The 22,915-nt window shown below is 39.2% G+C and overlaps 1 protein-coding gene across 3 annotated transcripts in view; it reads left to right on the plus strand.

Moving 5' to 3' along the window:
- Nucleotides 1-22,915, plus strand: part of LOC103509600 (threonine--tRNA ligase, cytoplasmic) — a 44,949-nt gene that overhangs the window by 10,534 nt on the left and 11,500 nt on the right. For 2 of the 3 annotated variants that reach the window (XM_026823891.1, XM_026823892.1), the window contains 9 exons: nt 2,174-2,287; nt 2,556-2,699; nt 5,928-6,172; nt 17,050-17,177; nt 18,030-18,232; nt 18,837-18,953; nt 19,340-19,539; nt 21,199-21,373; nt 21,855-21,969. In XM_026823891.1, the coding sequence (XP_026679692.1) occupies nt 2,174-2,287; nt 2,556-2,699; nt 5,928-6,172; nt 17,050-17,177; nt 18,030-18,232; nt 18,837-18,953; nt 19,340-19,539; nt 21,199-21,373; nt 21,855-21,969 (1,441 nt within the window). Of the gene's footprint in view, nt 1-2,173; nt 2,288-2,555; nt 2,700-4,411; nt 4,620-5,927; nt 6,173-17,049; nt 17,178-18,029; nt 18,233-18,836; nt 18,954-19,339; nt 19,540-21,198; nt 21,374-21,854; nt 21,970-22,915 lie in introns of those variants that run through there. The other variant, XM_026823893.1, reaches the window with a different exon arrangement.

Genomic DNA, 22,915 nt, shown 5'->3' on the forward strand with positions numbered 1-22,915 from the left:
TTTTATAAATTTGAAAATTTTCATGCATTGATTATTTTATTTAGTATAGGTATTTACTGTTATTTCTCATTTTTGTTCATTTTTTTAGGCGGGCCTTCGCGGTCCGCAAAAATGAGCTCGCGGGTTGGACAAGCCTGATCTATAAAATTAAACTTCTCTGTACTCACTGTAGGTACCTACTTCAACTGCAGGTGATATTTAATCTCCCTCTGTTCCTTTTGGCGACAACGAGTGAGGCCGGGAAAAGCCAACAGGGCACTCTAGTCCAGATGGTCATCCGGTAACAACCAAGCCCATTTGGATACCAACCAAGCCCAAAGTTGCTTAACTTTAGTGATTCATTAGGAACTGTAGCATTCAACGTGTTATCTCCGCTGGTTCACTGTGGAATACTGTGGATTACGTAACTTAAGTTTACGAACCCACCCATCATGTTTTCGATTATGCATAAAGAAATTCAAAGACAGCCGCCTGACAAAAATCTTCTGTCTATAAAACGCCTGGTATTTCAAACGTACTTATGCAATCAGCCGTTCACGTAGGATTTAATGGCTGTGAAGTTAGCGCTCCTTCACAATCACAAATCTCGTTTTTTTGTTTACTTTTTGAAGTTTTGATTTTTGCATTATTGCCAGCAAATTTTTTTTGCAAGTTTGGCGAATTTTCCGATTTTCCTCAATAATTTCCGTGCTAATCAAATAGAATTTCTCTGCAATTACCTGTTGAAATACTTCCCTATAAGTAATTTTGTAGAAATGAGTGAAACTGAGATTGTTGCCAAAGTAGAAGAGTTAAAACTGGACGGTGAAAAACAGGTGAGATGGTTTGAAATGGTGGAGGTTACCTAGAAGAGCTTACTCGACCTAAATTAATTTTCCACGTGTAATTTCTATCTAGAATAACACCTATTACGTGCACCTTGTTTCTACTTAGTTGAATCATTGATTCTGACTTCCTACTTTGTTGTAAAAGAACTTTGAACTCAACTGCTCACATGAAAGTTAAGGATATGACTTTTTGAGGTTAGGACTGAGTCAGCTATGGACTGAATTTTGCAGGAATTATTTATTGCATCATGTACTTGCTAGGAATTTGACGTGTATTTCATGTGATGCAGATACTACTAGCATTATCTGAGGGCTACTAGCTACAACTCAATATGATAGTGTCATGATAGCAGAACCTATGAATCTAATGAGAACTGTGAGGAGGTATTGATCTGAAGTACCGTAATATTCTTATAAAGATGTAGGCATGATCAAAAGTTTGTCCAAGTTATAAATAGGTAAAATTTAATTGTAGGATGCATTTTACTTGAATTAAACAGTCTTTTACTTCCTACTCTAACATTCTGTAATATTTATACCAAGTAGTGTAAACTTTTAACTCTTTGCGGCACGGCTTCAATTTTGTTTTTTGACCTTTGCGGCACGGTGGCTTCGCCCAGGGACCACCTCATGTGATCCCTTCCCCGTTTTTATTTCGTAGCAATGAGACTACGGCTATATTAGACACGTGTGGTCTGTGTCGTAGCATGCCCATCCCGTAGTATGCCTCTCATCAGATGGTAGCTTGTTGCCGAAAGGAGTACGAAATTCCTTCCACTAAAGACCTTTAGCATTTATACAGTGCCTTTAAACTTTAAACCTCTCTTAATCAAGCTTTTGTATATTGATGTTCTTGTGCTGGGGTTTACCAATTCGGGATTGAGATGAAACGAGGTTTTCCCTATACTTAATAGGTTTGACAGAGGTTTGACAGAGGGAACTGTAACTGCTATGGTCTTATCGTCTCGAAATCGAAGAGAGAAGGAAGACAGGATAGGAGTTCCGAGGACCAACATTATACCATCAGGATAAAATCGGCCCCGGGCGGGAATCGAACCCGCGGCCTAGCGCTTACAAGGCAGACGCACTACCAACGTACCAACTAAGCTAACTAGGCTGGCCAACCTCGGATTGAACTCAATTCTGAGGCAATCTACGATGGTAAAACTCGACCTTAATATATCTACTTTATATTCTGCATGCAAACTAATGCAACTTTTTCCTTTTTTTTTCTGAATAGGAAGTTTTAATATATTTTTTTTTCTTTTTTTTTTCAATCATCAATGTACATCAAGCCAGCTCCATCATCAAAACTAATGCAACTTTTTCCTGCTTTGTCTCGACAGGTATCCACATTAGATTTCCCCGTAATGGAAGGACTAATGAAAGACATCGTCAAAGAAAAGCAACCCTTTGAAAGATTGGAAATGAAAAAAGAAGACCTTATTGAAATGTTCAAAGTAAGTTCTCTTAATATTCTCAACCAGCTATGTTTTTCTATTTTGTCTCTTTTCTTTAGCATTTTGCTATAGTACATAAATCTTCTTTTTCCTTCTTGCCCCCCCCCCAGACAGACTATTGGGTACATATGAATCACTGATTGTGAAATGCTTCCTGTGTAAGACCACTATGAGCTACTAACAAAACAGTATCTGGCCACCTGACTAGTATAACATGGGTTTGACCCGTTGATTTGTTAATCAATCAATCTATTTTATTCTATTCCAGTACAATCCATTCAAGCTTCGCATCCTGAAGGAGAAGGTGAACACACCCACCACCACGGCCTACAGGTGCGGCCCCCTCATAGACCTGTGTAGGGGCCCCCATGTCAGACATACGGGCAAGATAAAGGCCTTCAAAGTCACTAAGGTAAGCTTCTCCTCTGTGTGTACCTATAAAAAGCCGCAGATGACCCCCCATTAAGGAGTACATTTGTGTTTATTATTATTATTAGTTTTTCAAGTTCTATAGAAATTTATAGTTTAGTGAACTTTAGAATTTACTAAAAAAAAAAGACCCGTATGTTACAGTTATTTAAGATGTTTAACAAATTTAATTAAAATCGGACAAACCATTCGAGAGTTTTTGGCAAAAAAAAAAAACAAGCTGGATCCGTCCCTCCGGAATTTTTTTAGCCCGTAGTTTATTCGATCGTGATTAGAGAAAATCAGTACCTATGTACCTACCTAATTTGTTTAATATTCAGTTTAACTATTGTTTGGAAGAAATGTTGTATGGAGGCCCCTTTCTCCTGTGACTGATTACTCTTTTGTATTTGTTTTTCAAATTAATAACAATTACAGCTAAAGCTGTGTTCTTTTCCTTTATAAAACTTTAAATTTGAGTACTTTCATGTGATATGTTACGTGAGAAGGTAGCCCAAAAAATGTCATTTCATGCACGGTGGTCCTTTCAGGGACCACCTTTAATTTCCTGTTTTCTCTGGAATGGCAATGTAAAAAAAAGCAAGAACCACACCAAAATCCAACTAGCTACGTTTTCCTATTTTGTCTCTTTTCTTTAGCATTTGGTATAGTACATAAATCTTCCTTTTCCTTCTTGCCCCCCAGACAGACTATTGGGTACATATGAATCACTGATTGTGAAATGCTTTCTGTGTATAAATTGTACATGGGTTTTACCCGTTGATTTGTTAATCAATCAATCTAATTTATTCTATTCCAGTACAATCCATTCAAGCTTCGCATCCTGAAGGAGAAGGTGAACACACCGACCACCACGGCCTACAGGTGCGGCCCCCTCATAGACCTGTGTAGGGGCCCCCATGTCAGACATACGGGCAAGATAAAGGCCTTCAAAGCAACCTCGGATTGAACTCAATTCTGAGGCAATCTACGATGGTAAAACTCGACCTTAATATATCTACTTTATATTCTGCATGCAAACTAATGCAACTTTTTCCTTTTTTTTTCTGAATAGGAAGTTTTAATATATTTTTTTTTCTTTTTTTTTTCAATCATCAATGTACATCAAGCCAGCTCCATCATCAAAACTAATGCAACTTTTTCCTGCTTTGTCTCGACAGGTATCCACAATCATCAATGTACATCAAGCCAGCTCCATCATCAAAACTAATGCAACTTTTTCCTGCTTTGTCTCGACAGGTATCCATGGGATTTTTTTCAAAGTATTTTTTAGCGCTCTGAAGGGAACTGAGCAAAAACTCTGCTTTGAGTTTACGTTGACATGCTTGTCAATTATTTCCTTGTTGAGTCACTACTACCCCTCTTTTTCCTTCTGTCCTACACTCCCATTTATTCCTTCTCCTATATTTCTCTCCTCCATTCAGATGGTCGAGATAAGACCAACACGGTAACCCAGTTCTCACTGTCTATTGTCCTGGGACCATCTATTGCACTATTGTCCATAATAGACGTAGACATGCTTGACAATTATTTCCTTGTTGAGTCACTACTACCCCTCTTTTTCCTTCTGTCCTACACTCCTATTTATTCCTTCTCCTATATCTCTCTCCTCCACTCAGATGGTCGAGATAAGACCAACACGGTAACCCAGTTCTCACTGTCTATTGTCCTGGGACCATCTATTGCACTATTGTCCATAATAATGCCATTGCACTGTGTGTAAACATAAAGTTCGATTAGTTTTTTTTTCTCGTTTGAAATAATTTTCGATTAAGTAGTTGTAATAAAATAATTAATGCTCAAAATAAACACTCCAGTGTGGGTGGTGTTGATTGGATTCACTGTATTGACCAGCATTATGCTAGTACCCGCTAAGAGGAAGACCAAATCCAAAAACCCCAGAGTAATATACCTTATTTATACTCTTGGACCTTATTTATACTCTTGGCCAAGTCCAAAAGTCCTATAGTAGCGTGCTTCTCTCATTGTATTTTTTGTTGTGACTTTGTCACCAAATAGATGGGGGTTTTTGTTCTGTTTACAGAATCTGTTTCATATAACTAGTTCGTCTTTGTATATGAACGTATTTTTCTTTGTATTCTTCTTATTCTTCAGAACTTTGTATATGAACTTTGTATATCGTATTGAGACTGTATGTATGTATGTTGCAAATGTCGGGATCTTTGACCATTAGGCCATTTTTCCTCTCGCATCCCAATATTTCCCTACAATGTCATGTTCTTATAATATAAGATTTATACTCTTGGCCAAGTCCAAAAAGTCCTATAGTAGCGTGCTTCTCTCATTGTATTTTGTTGTTGTGACATTGTCATCAAATAGACGGGGGTTTTTGTTCTGTTTACAGAATCTGTTTCATATAACTACTTAGTTCGTCTTTGTATATGAACGTATTTTTCTTTGTAGTCTTCTTATTCTTCAGAACTTTGTATATGAACTTTGTATATCGTATTGAGACTATTGAGACGTATTTCCATTTTTACTTTCCTTATCCCATAGGAAGGAATGTAATGTATTCGGGCATTTTTTTCTGCTCATGTCCTCTGTGTTGTGATCTAAATGCTCTGTGTAAGTTCTACTGTACACGGGTCAAGACCCACTAGGTGTTGGTCCCATTAGGAGTAAGTCAAGTGGTTCTGTGAGATTTATATCTAGTTATTCATTGTTTTCCCTCGTGTGTCCCCTCAGAACTCTTCAAGCCAAGTATTGAGACTATTGAGATGTATTTTCATTTTTACTTTCGTTATCCCATAGGAAGGAATGTAATGTGTTCGGGCATTTTTTTCTGCTCATGTCCTCTGTGTTGTGATCTAAATAATCTGTCTAAGTTCTACTGTACACTGAGTGTTAGTCCCATTAGGAGTAAGTCAAGTGGTTCTGTGAGATTTATATCTAGTTATTCATTGTTTTCCCTCGTGTGTCCCCTCAGAACTCTTCACAACTGTCGTATTGAGACTATTGAGACGTATTTCCATTTTTACTTTCCTTATCCCATAGGAAGGAATGTAATGTGTTCGGGCATTTTTTTTTTTTCTGCTCATGTCCTCTGTGTTGTGATCTAAATGCTCTGTGTAAGTTCTACTGTTCACCGACCCACTAGGTGTTAGTCCCATTAGGAGTAAGTCAAGTGGTTCTGTGAGATTTACAGATTTAAATCTAGTTATTCATTGTTTTCCCTCGTGTGTCCCCTCAGAACTCTTCAACGTACTGGGAAGGCAAGGCGGACGCCGAGTCTCTACAGCGTGTATACGGAATCTCGTTCCCGGACAACAAACAGCTCAAGGAGTGGGAGAAGCTACAGGAAGAAGCCGCGAAACGGGACCACCGGAAAATTGGCCGGGAACAGGAGCTGTTCTTTTTCCACGAACTAAGTCCCGGCTCTTGCTTCTTCCAACCGAAAGGGGCGTTTATTTACAACACACTGGTGGAGTTTATCAGGTAAGAAACTTGTGGGATTCTTTGAAACGGGACCACAGGAAAATCGGCCGGGAACTGGAGCTGTTCTTTTTCCACGAACTAAGTCCCGGCTCTTGCTTCTTTCAGACGAAAGGGGCGTTTGTTTACAACACAATGGTGGAGTCAGGTGAGAACCTTGTGGGATTCCGTGTTTTCTCTTTATTTAAGAAGGGAGAAAAGGGCTTCAGAATAGGGTAACTGTTGGTAGTGTAGTGAGTAACTGTTGGCTGCCCACTGACAAGGCGTTTATTTACAACACAATGGTGGAGTCAGGTGAGAACCTTGTGGGATTCCGTGTTTCTCTTTATTTAAGAAGGGAGAAAAGGGCTTCAGAATAGGGTAACTGTTGGTAGTGTAGTGAGTAACTGTTGGCTGCCCACTGACAGTTACTATTCACTCACAAAAAGAAATTTAGGTCAGAGACTCTGGGGCTTAGTTGTAGGGGCAACTGCCCTAAGGGATGGGTTAGGTTTATACGAATCTACAAACAGTTACTATTGACACACATTGACGCGAATGGCATCCACTCGTGATATATTTGTAGCCAAAACCAAATGTCAGTCCAAAAGCACTCGCCCCCTAGGGCTGATTGAGAGGCTGACGAGAAACGCCGACCCCGTCTGTAGTTTAGGTCAGAGACTCTGGGGCTTAGTTGTAGGGGCAACTGCCCAAGGGATGGGTTAGACTTGTACGAATCTACAAACAGTTACTATTGACACACATTGACGCGAATGGCATCCACTCGTGATATTTTTGTAGCCAAAACCAAATGTCAGCCCAAAAGCACTCGCCCCTAGGGCTGATTGAGAGGCTGACGAGAAACGCCGACCCCGCCTGTACTCATGAAAAGGCGAGGAAGACTGTGCTATTCTCTGTGAGTTCATTTTATGCTATTTTGTTCGGACTCAGTAAGTAAATTCATGCTTTTTTTGGGACTTGGGAGTAAACTCATCACCTTTTCCCTTTTGCTCCCTCAGATCAGAATTTTCTTCGGACTCAGTAAGTGAATTCATGTTTTTTTTTGGGACTTGGGAGTAAACTCACCTTTTCCCTTTTGCTCCCTCAGATCAGAATACAGGAAGCGGGGCTTCCGTGAATTCATGTTTTTTTTTGGGACTTGGGAGTAAACTCACCTTTTCCCTTTTGCTCCCTCAGATCAGAATACAGGAAGCGGGGCTTCCAAGAGGTTGTCTCTCCGAATGTGTACAATGTGAAACTATGGCAGACGTCGGGACATTGGGCCCACTATTCTGAGAATATGTTTTCGTTTGATGTGGAAAATGGTAAGCCAATTCATAATGAATGGTATATTTCTTATTTGTTAGGTTTATATTAGACATCCTATGTATTAACATTATTCTTACCGTTTTTATTATTATTGGTCCAATTGGTACCTAGTATCCAATAATAATAAAAACGGTAAGAATAATGTTATATTTCTTGCCAGCCTAGTTAGCTTGGTTGGTAGCGCGTCTGCCTTGTAAGCGCTAGGCCGCGGGTTGGATTCCCACCCGGTGTGGATTTTATGGTGAATGGATAATGTTCGTTCTCGGAACGGCTGGCTTTCTCCTATCCTGTCTTCATTCTCTCTTCAATTTTGATAGGATAAGACCTCCGTTGTTGAAGCTTCCTCTCTCAAAGTTGGTATGTACAATTGTACATGTATAAATACAATATTTGGAAACCTTTGATAATTTTCTTTTTGGAGAAACACCGAATTTCTAATATTGTCCCTTCGATTTCACAGAAACGTACGCGCTCAAACCCATGAACTGCCCAGGACACTGTCTGATATTCGACCATCGCGTCCGATCTTGGCGTGAACTGCCACTGAGAATGGCGGACTTTGGTGTTCTGCATCGAAATGAGTTGTCGGGGGCACTCACTGGTCTTACCAGAGTGCGGAGATTCCAACAGGATGATGCCCATATCTTTTGTACTGTGGAACAGGTGAGACTAGATTTGACCATAAAAAAAGAAGAACAGCTTAAAATCAAGCAATTAAATAGCTCGTTAAACGAGAGAGGGGGGCGGAAAAGAAGAAGAAGGAGAAGAAGAAGAAGAAGAAGAAGAAGAAGAAGAAGAAGAAGAGAAGAAGAAGAAGAAGAAGAAGAAGAAGAAGAAGAAGAAGAAGAAGAAGAAGAAAAAAAAAATCCGTATGTCTGTCTGTTACGCTGATAGACCTTTTGTTGTCCTCGTTTCACGAGAAAACGGCTCGACCGATTTGGATGAATTTTTTTGTGGTTGTTAAGAAGAGTACTGTGGGCGATATAGGCTACCTAAAATTGATATATTCTATCCTGATTCAAAATGGCGGCGCTTCAAAGTCATGCCTCTTACGCTATCTTTCTCCTACGCTGTCCTTTCCTGTTCGATTTCGGGACGATAAGACAGTTCGTACAGTTCCCTCTATCAAACCTCTTGAAAAAAGCACTATTTATCAAGTATTATTATTAATTTGATAGGTAATTTAGTTTGGTGATTTATTTGCACTATTTATCGAGTAACATTATTAATTGATTAATTTAATAATTTAATTGGATGATTTAATTTTCAGATCGGAGATGAGATAGTGGGAGCGCTCGATTTCCTGCGTAACGTATACTCCATATTTGGATTCACATTCAACCTGCGTCTCTCCACGCGACCTGAGAAATATCTCGGTGAACTAGAGGTAAGTTGGTCATCATGATCAGTAAAAATTGTTTCAATTTATCGTTATTTTCCTTTACTTTTCCTTGAAGAAGAAGAAGAAAAAATAGAAAAATGTACCGCTTTGGGATTACTTCATCAAAACACATTCTTTAAAATATGAACACGCTTATCCAAGAACGAAAAGGTTTGATGAGAAAATTTCTGCCCAAACTGGGATCCGAACCCAGCATCTCCGGGTTGAGAGGCAGAGCTCTTACAGCTACAATTGCTTTATTTAGACTGGAAGTGTAGGACTAAGGACTCCCTTTTGGTCAGCGGTTTGAACAAAGTCTCAATCATGCGGTTAATGGCCGGAGCCACAATTGGAGTTTAAACTCGATTTAAGTTTAACTCTTGGATGATGCAATCGGATGCGTTGATGAAAAAAAAGAAGATTGATTGATTGATTTAGGTACTTTATTTTACATAGAAATTATTACAATATTTCACCTCCTAAGCTAATTTCTAACTTATTTTAGAGGTGAGCTCCTCTCAAAAATTACTTTAAATCATATTTTAATTCGTTTTTTTCTCAATTTCCCTAATTATAATCCTAACTACATAAAACCAAGATTAAATACCAATAGCTAAAACAAAAGGTACCCATTATGTGCATATTACACAATAATAATGAGCATATAACACAATACACAATAATAACAACACAAGAAGAAGAAGAAGAAGAAGAAGAAGAAGAAGAAGAAGAAGAAAAGGAGAAGAAGGAGAAGAAGGAGAAGAAGGAGAAGAAGGAGAAGAAGGAGAAGAAGGAGAAGAAGGAGAAGAAGGAGAAGAAGGAGAAGAAGGAGAAGAAGGAGAAGAAGGAGAAGAAGGAGAAGAAGGAGAAGAAGGAGAAGAAGGAGAAGAAGGAGAAGAAGGAGAAGAAGGAGAAGAAGGAGAAGAAGGAGAAGAAGGAGAAGAAGGAGAAGAAGGAGAAGAAGGAGAAGAAGGAGAAGAAGGAGAAGAAGGAGAAGAAGGAGAAGAAGGAGAAGAAGGAGAAGAAGGAGAAGAAGGAGAAGAAGGAGAAGAAGGAGAAGAAGGAGAAGAAGGAGAAGAAGGAGAAGAAGGAGAAGAAGGAGAAGAAGGAGAAGAAGGAGAAGAAGGAGAAGAAGGAGAAGAAGGAGAAGAAGGAGAAGAAGGAGAAGAAGGAGAAGAAGGAGAAGAAGGAGAAGAAGGAGAAGAAGGAGAAGAAGGAGAAGAAGGAGAAGAAGGAGAAGAAGGAGAAGAAGGAGAAGAAGGAGAAGAAGGAGAAGAAGGAGAAGAAGGAGAAGAAGGAGAAGAAGGAGAAGAAGGAGAAGAAGGAGAAGAAGGAGAAGAAGGAGAAGAAGGAGAAGAAGGAGAAGAAGGAGAAGAAGGAGAAGAAGGAGAAGAAGGAGAAGAAGGAGAAGAAGGAGAAGAAGGAGAAGAAGGAGAAGAAGGAGAAGAAGGAGAAGAAGGAGAAGAAGGAGAAGAAGGAGAAGAAGGAGAAGAAGGAGAAGAAGAAGAAGAAGAAGAAAAACATCCAAAAATTTCAGCCAATCAGATCTACTGAACCCAAGAGTTTAATTTAAACGGAGTTTATGGGTCTCACCACAGAACTGAACTTATTTTTATTTTCCTCTCTAGGTTTGGAACAAGGCAGAGAAGCAGCTGGAAGCGAGTTTGAACTCATTCGGCGAGCCCTGGACCGAAAACCCGGGAGACGGCGCCTTCTACGGTCCCAAGATAGACATCACCATCACGGACGCGTTGAAACGGCCCCACCAGTGCGCCACCATACAGCTCGACTTTCAACTGCCCATACGATTCAACCTCGCCTATGTCAAGTGAGTAAGAACTGAAAGAAATGAGAAAATAATTCTACTTTTTCCCCCTTCTAGAAGGGAAAAAAAAGTAGAAAGAAAAGGAGAAGGAAAGGGAATAAAGAAAAAGGAAATAAAGATGAAAAGAAAATGAAGGTAGAAAGAAGGAGAAAAGTAGAAAGAATGGCGGAAGGAAAGGATAAGTACACAAGGATTGGAAGAAGAAAGGAGAGGAAGGAAGAAAGAAAAATGGGAATGCAATGAAGGAAAAGTGCTCTCTCTGAGGAGAGAAAACCTGAAGAAAAGTGCTCACTTCCGAGACGTTTATGAGATTGTAAACCCCGGGTTATGAGATTTTAAGCCTGAAAAACGGTTAGGAATGGTTCAACATTTTTTTTTCTTCATTATTGTCAATATGAGCCATGAACACTACATGTCTAGCTAGGAGACGTTAAACAGAGAGTAGCCTAGCGTCTTGCTGTGGGACTACAAACAGGGAGGAGAACAGCTAACCCTAACCAGCCTAGCAAGCTGGTAGTTCTTCAAAGGGTTCTCTGTGCTTTTAAAGAATAAGCACAAGTCCTCACGATGGTTGACTGCGGTTTAGGACGAGCCAACTTAAACAGAGAGTAGCCTAGCGTCTTGCTGTGGGACTACAAACAGGGAGGAGAACAGCTAACCCTAACCAGCCTAGCTAGCTGGTAGTTCTTCAAAGGGTTCTCTGTGCTTTTAAAGAATAAGCACAAGTCCTCACGATGGTTGACTGCGGTTTAGGACGAGCCAAATTATCCTGGACCAGGATTTATGGAGCTAACTTAGCAGTATTCACTACTTGTACATACTATAGCATTACGTTTTAACCCCTAGGCGTTTAACACTTAATGAAATATTTATTTCAATTTTCTGTATAAACAATGTCTGTTTTAATTTTCCTCCTTTTCTCCTCAGAGTGACAGCAAATGTGTTCTCGTGAAAATTACAATTAGTTTCAAATACCTATGCAGGGTTTATACGCTTTTCCCGGAATGAAATTCCATGACTATTCCATGACTTTTCCAGAAAATTTCCATGACTTTTTCAGAAAAATTGGGGGGCAGAGGTACTTAAAAATCAGTAAGATTACCAATTCATTTAAATAAAATATGCAATATGTAGAAAGTCAAGGGATATGAGGGGGAATGCGCCGCAGGCCGATTTTCAAAAAAAAAAAAAAAAAAAAACAGAAAATATTGAGAAACGGTACATTCTTGTTAATTAAACCTTTATAAACGCATAGTTTCCACGAAACTTTTTGCGTTATTGTACTTTGAGAATATAATTAACTGTCTATTCTGGACCAGGAGATATGGAGCTAAAATCCATATAAACACATAGTTTCCACGAACTTTTTGCGTTATTGTACTTTGAGAATAAGAAATCATCTTTCTTTTATCCTGGACCAGGAGATATGGAGCTAACTTAGCAGTATTCAATACTTGTACATACTATAGCATTACGTTTTAACCCCTAGGCGTTTAACACTTAATGAAATATTTATTTAAATTTTCTGTATAAACAAAGTCTGTTTTAATTTTCCTCCTTTTCTCCTCAGAGTGACAGCAAATGTGTTCTCGTGAAAATTACAATTAGTTACAAATACCTATGCAGGGTTTATACGCTTTTCCCGGAATGAAATTCCATGACTATTCCATTACTTTTTCAGAAAATTTCCATGACTTTTTCAGAAAAATTTGGGGGCAGAGGTACTTAAAAATCAGTGAGATTACCAATTTATTTAAATAAAATATGCAATATGTAGAAAGTCAAGGAATATGAGGGGGAATGCGCCGCAGGCCGTTTTTCAGAAAAACTTGATATCTAATTTGAACATTTTGAATTTTTGACCGGATGGCAAATTCCATGACTTTTCCAGGTTTTCTTTGAATTTTCACGGTTTTCCATGCCTTTTTGGCCGATTTTCAGATTCCGTGACTTTTCCAGTTTTTCCAGGTCGCGTATAAACCCTGCTATGGAAATTCACCTTGATGGTGCCAAAAATCTGGCTGGGGGACTTTAAACACGGAATAGACCAGCTTAGTCTGACTGGGGAAGTTTAAACAGGGAGGATACCAGCCTCAAATTTCTCTTGCTAAAGAAATAGCAAAGGTTGAGCCAAAATGTTTGTAGCTAAAACTAAATCAACCCAAAGCAATCACCTTAGTTAGGGCTGATTGAGGCTGACGGAAAACGCCGACCCCGTCTGTACACGGGAAAAGGCGAAGAAAAAGGAGCATTACATATTACAATGTAGACCGAGAAATATAGATAAACGACTTTATTTCATGGAATTAAAATGTATAAATTAAACATGGTACATAATACTAAATGTCACGTTATAATATGGCCTACATTTAGGGGGAAACAACAAACAATATGGCCTACTTATGGGGGAAAGCGAAAAATAAAATAAAAGTGTCATAGAAATTAAAGAAGAAGCATAAAATGTATCACAAATTTGGTCATAAATAATAATACATACTGGTGGTGGTATAACTAAAGAACTAATTCTAAAAAAGCGTGGGGTATACATATATTCGATGTTGTAAGCCAGCCTAGTTAGCTTAGTTGGTAGTGCGTCTACCTTGTAAGCGCTAGGCCGCGGGTTCGATTCCCGCCCGGGGCGGATTTTATTACATACTGGTGGTGGTATAACTAAAGAACTAATTCTAAAAAAGCGTGGGGTATACATATACTCGTATTCGATGTTGTAAGCCAGCCTAGTTAGCTTAGTTGGTAGTGTGTCTGCCTTGTAAGCGCTAGGCCGCGGGTTCGATTCCCGCCCGGGGCGGATTTTATCCTGATGGGATAATGTTCGTTCTCGGAACGGCTGGCTTTCTCCTATCCTGTCTTCCTTCTCTCTTCGATTTCGGAACTATAAGACCATAGCAGTTACAGTTCCCTCTGTCAAACCTCTTAAAAAAAGAGAGAGAGAGAGAAAAAAAAAAAAAAGAATTTTACTGGCACTGTCAGTACTAGATAAACAATTAAAATACAGAAAAAAGCTTGGAAAAACAAATGAAATTCGGGGTCACTTGAGTTGAAGATTAAGCACAAGGGAAAATGACCTAATAGTCAACTCCGAGCATTTGAAAACAAAAGATTAAGCACATTGGATTAAGCTTTGTGATCGATTGACTTTTGGATCAAGATCGGAAAAAAAAATTACTGGCACTGTCAGTACTAGATAAACAATTAAAATACAGAAAAAAGCTTGGAAAAACAAATGAAATTCGGGGTCACTCTTTGAGTTGAAGATTAAGCACAAGGGAAAATGACCACCTAATAGTCAACTCCGAGCATTTGAAAACAAAAGATTAAGCACATTGGATTAAGCTTTGTGATCGATTGACTTTTGGATCAAGATCACCCAATCATAGGTTTCATCCCATTGGGTTATCTTCAATCTTACTGTATTTTTTGATTTTAAATAAAAATGATATTAATTAATTACAATTACTAATTCTAATTGCACAAAAAAACAATTCACAAGTTAAATCAGATCATTATTTTAAGATCTATTTCCTGGTTAACAAAATAAACCAACCACTAGCCAACATGATTAAACACTAACCATTATGATTAAACCATTAAACACTAAACCATTGGGTTATCTTCAATCATAGAGTGTAGTTTTTGATTGTGAATAAAAATAATATTCAATAATATGTACTTAGATAACAATTACTAATTCTAATTGCACAATAAAAGAATTCACAACTCAAATCAGATCATTATTTCAAGATCTATTTCCTGGTTAACAAAATAAACCAACCACTAGCCAACATGATTAAACACTAACCATTATGATTAAACCATTAAACACTGATCACTTTTTACCAGGATCACAAATTTTGTCCAGAGAACCATAAAGCCAAAAAAACTGGTTTTTGGGGGATTTTTTTTCACATTTTCTCACACAAATATTAAACACTGACCAGCGCAGCGCGCTTCATTAATCTATTCATTCTGAGATTTTCAACCTGCGAGTATATCAAGGAAAGCCAGCCTAGTTAGCTTAGTTGGTAGTGCGTCTGCCTTGTAAGCGCTAGGCCGCGGGTTCGATTCCCGCCGGGGGCGGATTTTATCCTGATGGGATAATGTTCGTTCTCGGAACGGCTGGCTTTCTCCTATCCTGTCTTCCTTCTCTCTTCGATTTCGGGACGATAAGACCATAGCAGTTACAGTTCCCCCTGTCAAACAGCTACGCCGAGCAAGGCCAATAAATGGATGGGCTACTTAAACCTTATATGTATTGGGAATAAAGGGAGAGCGGGCTCTAGTCTTGATTTTAAATCATTACATGAAAGTAAAATCAAAAATTCAAATCAAGAATGATAATAAACTGAATATTAAAAACTTCCCGGAGGGACGGACCCAGCTTGTTATTTAACTTGTAGCCAATGACAACAGCACGTTAAATGCACGAGTTCCAAACGGATCATTATTCGTTAGGATACGTTGTACTACGATGGCATAATTTTCACATAATGAGCTCTTCTTGTGGTCCGATTCGATTCGAGCAAGATAAATAAGATAATCATGTTCCATTCCATGCTGTTTCCCAGAAGTAACAGTTTTTGAGATACCTTTTTTGTACTACGATAATTAGTGATGGGTAAATACCCGGGTACTTATTTTTGGGGTAAATACAATGGTGAATGGATAATGTTCGTTCTCGGAACGGCTGGCTTTCTCCTATCCTGTCTTCATTCTCTCTTCAATTTTGATAAGACCTCCGTTGTTGAAGTTTCCTCTCTTAAAGTTGGTATGTACAATTGTACATGTATAAATACAATATTTGGAAACATTTGATAATTTTCTTTTTGGAAAAACACCGAATTTCTAATATTGTCCCTTCGATTTCACAGAAACGTACGCGCTCAAACCCATGAACTGCCCAGGACACTGTCTGATATTCGACCATCGTGTCCGATCTTGGCGTGAACTGCCACTGAGAATGGCGGACTTTGGTGTTCTGCATCGAAATGAGCTGTCGGGGGCACTCACTGGTCTTACCAGAGTGCGGAGATTCCAACAGGATGATGCCCATATCTTTTGTACTGTGGAACAGGTGAGACATAGATTTGACCATAAAAAAGAAGAACAGCTTAAAATCAAGCAATTAAATAGCTCGTTAAACGAGAGAGGGGGGCGGAAAAGAAGAAGAAGAGGAAGAAGAAGAAGAAGAAGAAGAAGAAGAAGAAGAAGAAGAAGAAAACACAAAAAAAAAAAAAAAAAAACTTTGTAATTTATTTGCATCAATAAATAATAATAACAGTGGTAATACTCTATGGAACTGTTAGTAAAATGGGGCATCTTGTTATGAGCTGACAGCCTAATTGAAGCACTTCTCCTACTTGATCTACTTTTACGGGGGCATTTCAGTCTTACTCCAGCAGGATAAACAAGGTAGGGTAAGTGTACCATTTATTCGCCCACCTAAAAAACGTACCATTTATTGGCCCACCTGTACCATACGCCATTTTGAAACGGGACCACAGGAAAATCGGCCGGGAACAGGAGCTGTTCTTTTTCCACGAACTAAGTCCCGGCTCTTGCTTCTTTCAGACGAAAGGGGCGTTTATTTACAACACACTGGTGGAGTTTATCAGGTGAGAACCTTGTGGGATTCCGTGTTTTTCTTTATTAAAGAAGGGGGAAAAGGGCTTCAGAATAGGGTAACTGTTGGTAGTGTAGTGAGTAACTGTTGGCTGCCCACTGACACTCTCAAAAAGAAGTTTAGGTCAGAGACTCTGGGGCTTAGTTGTACGGGCAACTGCCCAAGGGATGGGTTAGGCTTATACGAATCTACAAACAGTTACTATTGACACACATTGACGCGAACGGCATCCACTCGTGATATTTTTGTAGCCAAAACCAAATGTCAGTCCAAAAGCACTCGCCCCCTAGGGCTGATTGAGAGGCTGACGAGAAACGCCGACCCCGTCTGTACTCATGAAAAGGTGAGGAAGACTGTGCTATTCTACCTGCCTCGGTGGTGTAGTGGTCAAGGCGCTCGCCTGGTAAACAGGAGGGCGTGGGTTCAATCCCAGCCGAGGTATGGAATACCTACCTCGGTGGTGTAGTGGTCAAGGCGCTCGCCTGGTAAACAGGAGGGCGTGGGTTCAATCCCAGCCGAGGTATGGAATACCTACCTCGGTGGTGTAGTGGTCAAGGCGCTACCTACCTCGGTGGTGTAGTGGTCAAGGCGCTACCTACCTCGGTGGTGCTATTATTATTATTCTCTGTGAGTTCATTTTATGCTATTTTGTTCGGACTCAGTAAGTAAATTCATGCTTTTCTTTGGGATTTGGGAGTAAACTCACCTTTTCCCTTTTGCTCCCTCAGATCAGAATACAGGAAGCGGGGCTTCCAAGAGGTTGTCTCTCCAAATGTGTACAATGTGAAACTATGGCAGACGTCGGGACATTGGGCCCACTACTCCGAGAATATGTTTTCGTTTGATGTGGAAAATGGTAAGCCAATTCATAATGAATGATATATTTCCTATTTGTTAGGTTTAGAATAGGATGCAGAGACACACCCACCTGCCCACTTTGTAACCAAAATGAAAATATGAACGCGGATCACATTGCAGTCTGCCCAAACTTTGTACTATGATGGCATAATTTTCACATAATGAGCTCTTCTTGTAGTCCGATTCGATTCGAGCAAGATAAATAAGATAATCATGTTCCATTCCATGCTATTTTCCAAGAGGTAACGGTTTTTGAGATACTCTTTTGTACTACGATAATACACCTTAATTTGTAAGCAATATTTCATCAATCAAGAAAGAGGTACTCTATTGTAATTTGTAATTTATTTGCATCAATAAATAATAATAACAGTGGTAAAGCAATATTTCATCAATCAAGAAAGAGGTACTCTATTGTAATTTGTAATTTATTTATTAGACATCCTATGTATTAACATTATTCTTACCGTTTTTATTATTATTGGTCCAATTGGTACCTAGTATCCAATAATAATAAAAACGGTAAGAATAATGTTATATTTCTTGCCAGCCTAGTTAGCTTGGTTGGTAGCGCGTCTGCCTTGTAAGCGCTAGGCCGCGGGTTGGATTCCCACCCGGTGTGGATTTTATGGTGAATGGATAATGTTCGTTCTCGGAACGGCTGGCTTTCTCCTATCCTGTCTTCATTCTCTCTTCAATTTTGATAGGATAAGACCTCCGTTGTTGAAGCTTCCTCTCTCAAAGTTGGTATGTACAATTGTACATGTATAAATACAATATTTGGAAACCTTTGATAATTTTCTTTTTGGAGAAACACCGAATTTCTAATATTGTCCCTTCGATTTCACAGAAACGTACGCGCTCAAACCCATGAACTGCCCAGGACACTGTCTGATATTCGACCATCGCGTCCGATCTTGGCGTGAACTGCCACTGAGAATGGCGGACTTTGGTGTTCTGCATCGAAATGAGTTGTCGGGGGCACTCACTGGTCTTACCAGAGTGCGGAGATTCCAACAGGATGATGCCCATATCTTTTGTACTGTGGAACAGGTGAGACATAGATTTGACCATAAAAAAGAAGAACAGCTTAAAATCAAGCAATTAAATAGCTCGTTAAACGAGAGAGGGGGGCGGAAAAGAAGAAGAAGGAGAAGAAGAAGAAGAAGAAGAAGAAGAAGAAGAAAAAATCCGTATGTCTGTCTGTTACGCTGATAGACCTTTTGTTGTCCTCGTTTCACGAGAAAACGGCTCGACCGATTTGGATGAAATTTTTCGTGGTTGTTAAGAAAAGTACTGTGGGCGATATAGGCTACTTAAAATTGATATATTCTATCCTGATTCAAAATGGCGGCGCTTCAAAGTCATGCCTCTTACGCTATTTTTCTCCTACGCTGTCCTTTCCTGTTCGATTTCGGGACGATAAGACAGTTGGTACGGTTCCCTCTATCAAACCTCTTGAAAAAAGCACTATTTATCAAGTAACATTATTAATTTGATAGGTAATTTAGTTTGGTGATTTTTTCGCACTATTTATCAAGTAACATTAATAATTTGATAGGTAATTTAGTTTGGTGATTTACTTATTTGCACTATTTATCAAGTAACATTATTAATTGATTAATTTGATAATTTAATTGGATGATTTAATTTTCAGATCGGAGATGAGATAGTGGGAGCGCTCGATTTCCTGCGTAACGTATACTCCATATTTGGATTCACATTCAACCTGCGTCTCTCCACGCGACCTGAGAAATATCTCGGTGAACTAGAGGTAAGTTGGTCATCATGATCAATAAAAATTGTTTCAATTTATCGTTATTTTCCTTCACTTTTCCTTGAAGAAGAAAAATGTACAGCTTTGGGATTACTTCATCAAAGCACATTCTTTAAAATATGAACATTTGTACATGCTTATCCAAGAACGAAAAGGTTTGATGAGAAAATTTCCACCCAAACCGGGATCCGAACCCAGCATCTCCGGGTTGAGAGGCAGGGAGCTTTTACAATTACTTTGTATTACAACTATTAGCAATGTGAAGTTGTGAACACACTCATTAATTTGTATACGCCTCGAGGCCGCATTTCGTGCAGTGTAAACAGGCTGTTACAGTTCCCTCTATTAAATATCTTTAAATAAGTCATTGATTTCCTTTCTAGGTTTGGAACAAGGCAGAGAAGCAGCTGGAAGCGAGTTTGAACTCGTTCGGCGAGCCCTGGACCGAAAACCCGGGAGACGGCGCGTTTTACGGTCCCAAGATAGACATCACCATCACGGACGCGTTGAAACGGCCTCACCAGTGCGCCACCATACAGCTCGACTTTCAACTGCCCATACGATTCAACCTCGCCTATGTCAAGTGAGTTAGAACTGAAAGAAATGAGAAAATAATTCTACTTTTTCCCCCTTCTAGGAGGGAAAAAATCTGGTGTGAACATCACACGACTTTCCTTATCCTATTGAATGATGCTTGTTTTTATGTTCTATATTAACTTTTACAATATCTCTAACCGATTAGTCGGTATAGCTGAAAACCGCCAAAAAACGGTCAAAAACCGCCAAAAACCACCAAAAAGCGGTCAAAATACCGCCAACCGCAGCACCTATCTCAACCAAACGTTTTGAGTTGCATCCTTGTCACATTTGTAGGAGTGAGTGGATTGGAACACATCACAAACTTACCTTCTGATGTACCTACTCTATTTGTCAAGTGAAAAGGGCCTTTGCCCTTGAGATCAATTTGTTTTAAAGGAGGTACCTATTTTATGGTGATGAAAATTTGCTATGTACCTACCCATTTCAGACACATAGATTGCTTGGTAAAAAAAAAAATCTGGTGTGAACATCACACGACTTTCCTTATCCTATTGAATGATGCTTGTTTTTATGTTCTATACTAACTTTTACAATATCTCTAACCGTTTAGTCGGTATAGCTGAAAACCGCCAAAAAACGGTCAAAAACCGCCAAAAAGCGGGTCAATATACCGCCAACCGCAGCACCTATCTCAACCAAACGTTTTGAGTTGCACCCTTGTCACATTTGTAAACTACATACCAAAATTTCAAGTCTCTAGCTCATACCGTTCCCGATATATTGTTAAATTACACCGAAAACCGCCAAAAAGCGGTAAAATGCCGCCAACCGTTGCACCGATCTTAACCAAATTTCGTGTCACATCCTTGTTACATTTGACATCTACATACCGAATTTCAAGTCTCTAGCTCTTACCGTTCTCGAGATATTTTGTTTACAATAATCCAAATATCCTTTATTTGTTGAACATTCTTGCCAAATTTTGAAATTTTATTTCATGGAAACCAGACATAGCTACCGTTTGGGAGTAAAAGAAAATGAAAGAAAGAAGAAGAAGAGAGAGAGAGAAAGAAAGAAGAAGAGAGAGAAAGAAAGAAGAAGAAGAAGAAAAAAAAAGAAGAAGAAGAAGAAAAGTCTGCAAAATAGTCTCGTAAAAACTTGAAACTCACTTAAAAATCAGTCAACACATTTCGACTCGTCATAGCAAAACGCACCATAAGTCACTTTCTAAATCGTCAATATTCTTCATTTGAATAGAAATCACCATGACAGATGTACAGAGTTCTCCTCAAATCGATTCAAATCGGTGTCAATGTGAATACTATGAGGACTAGAGTGATTTCACTTGCAGACTAGGACTTGGTTGCAGTTCATTGATAGTACAGGTAATAATAATAGTGCTTATTTATACTGCTCGCATAGGACTGAAAAGTCCCTTTACTCCAGCAGTAGGCTACTACTATTATTGTGGTCAAATTCTCAAATTATATGAGGATAAAATTCCATACCTCGGCTGGGACGAGCCAATTAAACATGGCTAGAGACCATCACCCAGGTGTATGGCAGATACAAAAAGATATCTTCCCTTTGATCTGCCATCACCATTCGGCGAAAGCTAAAGCCGCTACAACAACAATGAACATTACATAATATAACACCAAGGCACACAAGTAAGATGTTTCTTTATCTTCTGTGTTTTCAGTGAGAAGGGTGAGAAGAATCGGCCTGTGATGATACATCGCGCTATCCTGGGCTCCGTCGAGCGTATGGTCGCGATTTTGACGGAATCCTACGCCGGGAAGTGGCCCTTCTGGATTTCACCGCGTCAGGGCATTGTTATCCCGGTGGCTGAACCTTTCAATGAGTATGCAGACCAGGTAAGGATACTACTTTGATTGATTGGCCAAAGCTTCTCCGAGAACGAACTCTAATATCTGTTAAGGATAAAGTTCGTCCCGAGCAGGAATCCAACCCCTGAACTAGCGATTATAAGACAGGCATCGCGTGTTGCTGGCTTTTCCCAGCTCTAGTCTGACTTGGTTGATTTGTCTGGCGGTTGGACGTCAAACAGGGAGTAGACCAGCTTAGCCTGGCTGGGGGACTTTACACAGGAATTATACCAGCCTGAATTTCCCTTGCTAAAGAAATAGCAAAGGTTGAGTACATCCACTCGTAAAATTTAGGGCTGACGAAAAACGCCAAAGGTGAAGAAAAAGAAGATTCAGACTTGGTTAATGTAAGGAGACGGGTAGCTTTTTGCCGAAAAGAGGGTAGAACCAGTGACGTTTAACTTCTATCAAACAAATAACCAAATAGACAGATAAGCAACCAAACAAACAAAATAATATTTTATTTCAGGTGAAGAACAAGATCTTTGCCGCGGGTTTCATGTGTGATGCTGATTTGGATTCTTCAGATACGCTCAATAAGAAGATCAGAAACGCTCAGATATCCCAGTATAACTTCATTATGGGTAAGCCAATTTTTAGTCCGTCCTTCCTTTATTATTACAATAGTAATAAAAAGGTATAAAGGACGGACTAATGTATTCGCTTCGGTGTCGTCTGTCTGTCACTCGGTCTGTCCCCATAGAAGGACTTATCCAAACATGGTCGACCTATATATCAAATTAAAGGTCTTTTTACCAGGATCACGAAAATGGTTCACTTTTTACCAGGATCACAAATTTTGTCCAGAGAACCATAAAGCCAAAAAAACTGGTTTTTGGGGGATTTTTTTTCACATTTTCTCACACAAATGAGCTCTGATCTTGAAATTTGTCGCGACGACCTATGAACTCAAAGCGAGAAAGTTTTAGATAACACTTCAGCCGATCATTTAAGACCGGTTTTAGCGTTACCTATGTTAAGCTACGCCGAGCAAGGCCAATAAATGGATAAGTGACTTAAACATTATATTGGTAGTTATTAGGAAACATTAAAAGTAATAAAGGGAGAACGGGCTCTAGTCTTGATTTTAAATCATTACATAAAAGTAAAATCAAAAAATCAAATCAAGAATAATAATAAACTGAATATTAAACAAATTAGGTAGGTACAAAGGTACTGATTTTCTCTAATCACGATCCGAATAAACTAAGGGCTAAAAAACTTCCCGGAGAGGACGACCACAGCTTGTTTATTTAACTTGTAGGCCAATGAGCAACAAGCACGTTAAATGCACGAGTTCGCAAACGGATCATTATTCTCGTGTTAGGAAATACGTTGTACCTATGATGGCATAATTTTCACAATAATGAGCTCTTCTTGGTGGTCCGATTCGATTCGAAGCAAGATTAAAATAAGAAATCATGTTCTCATTCCATGCTGTTTCCCAGAAGTAACCAGTTTTTGAGAACCTTTTTTGTACTACGATAATTAGCAGGCGCCTCCCCGCACCGATACTTGTTTTTTTTTTTT

This window comes from Diaphorina citri, unplaced genomic scaffold, assembly GCF_000475195.1.
Source record: "Diaphorina citri unplaced genomic scaffold, Diaci psyllid genome assembly version 1.1 scaffold513, whole genome shotgun sequence".
Classification (NCBI taxonomy): Eukaryota; Metazoa; Arthropoda; class Insecta; order Hemiptera; family Psyllidae; genus Diaphorina; species Diaphorina citri.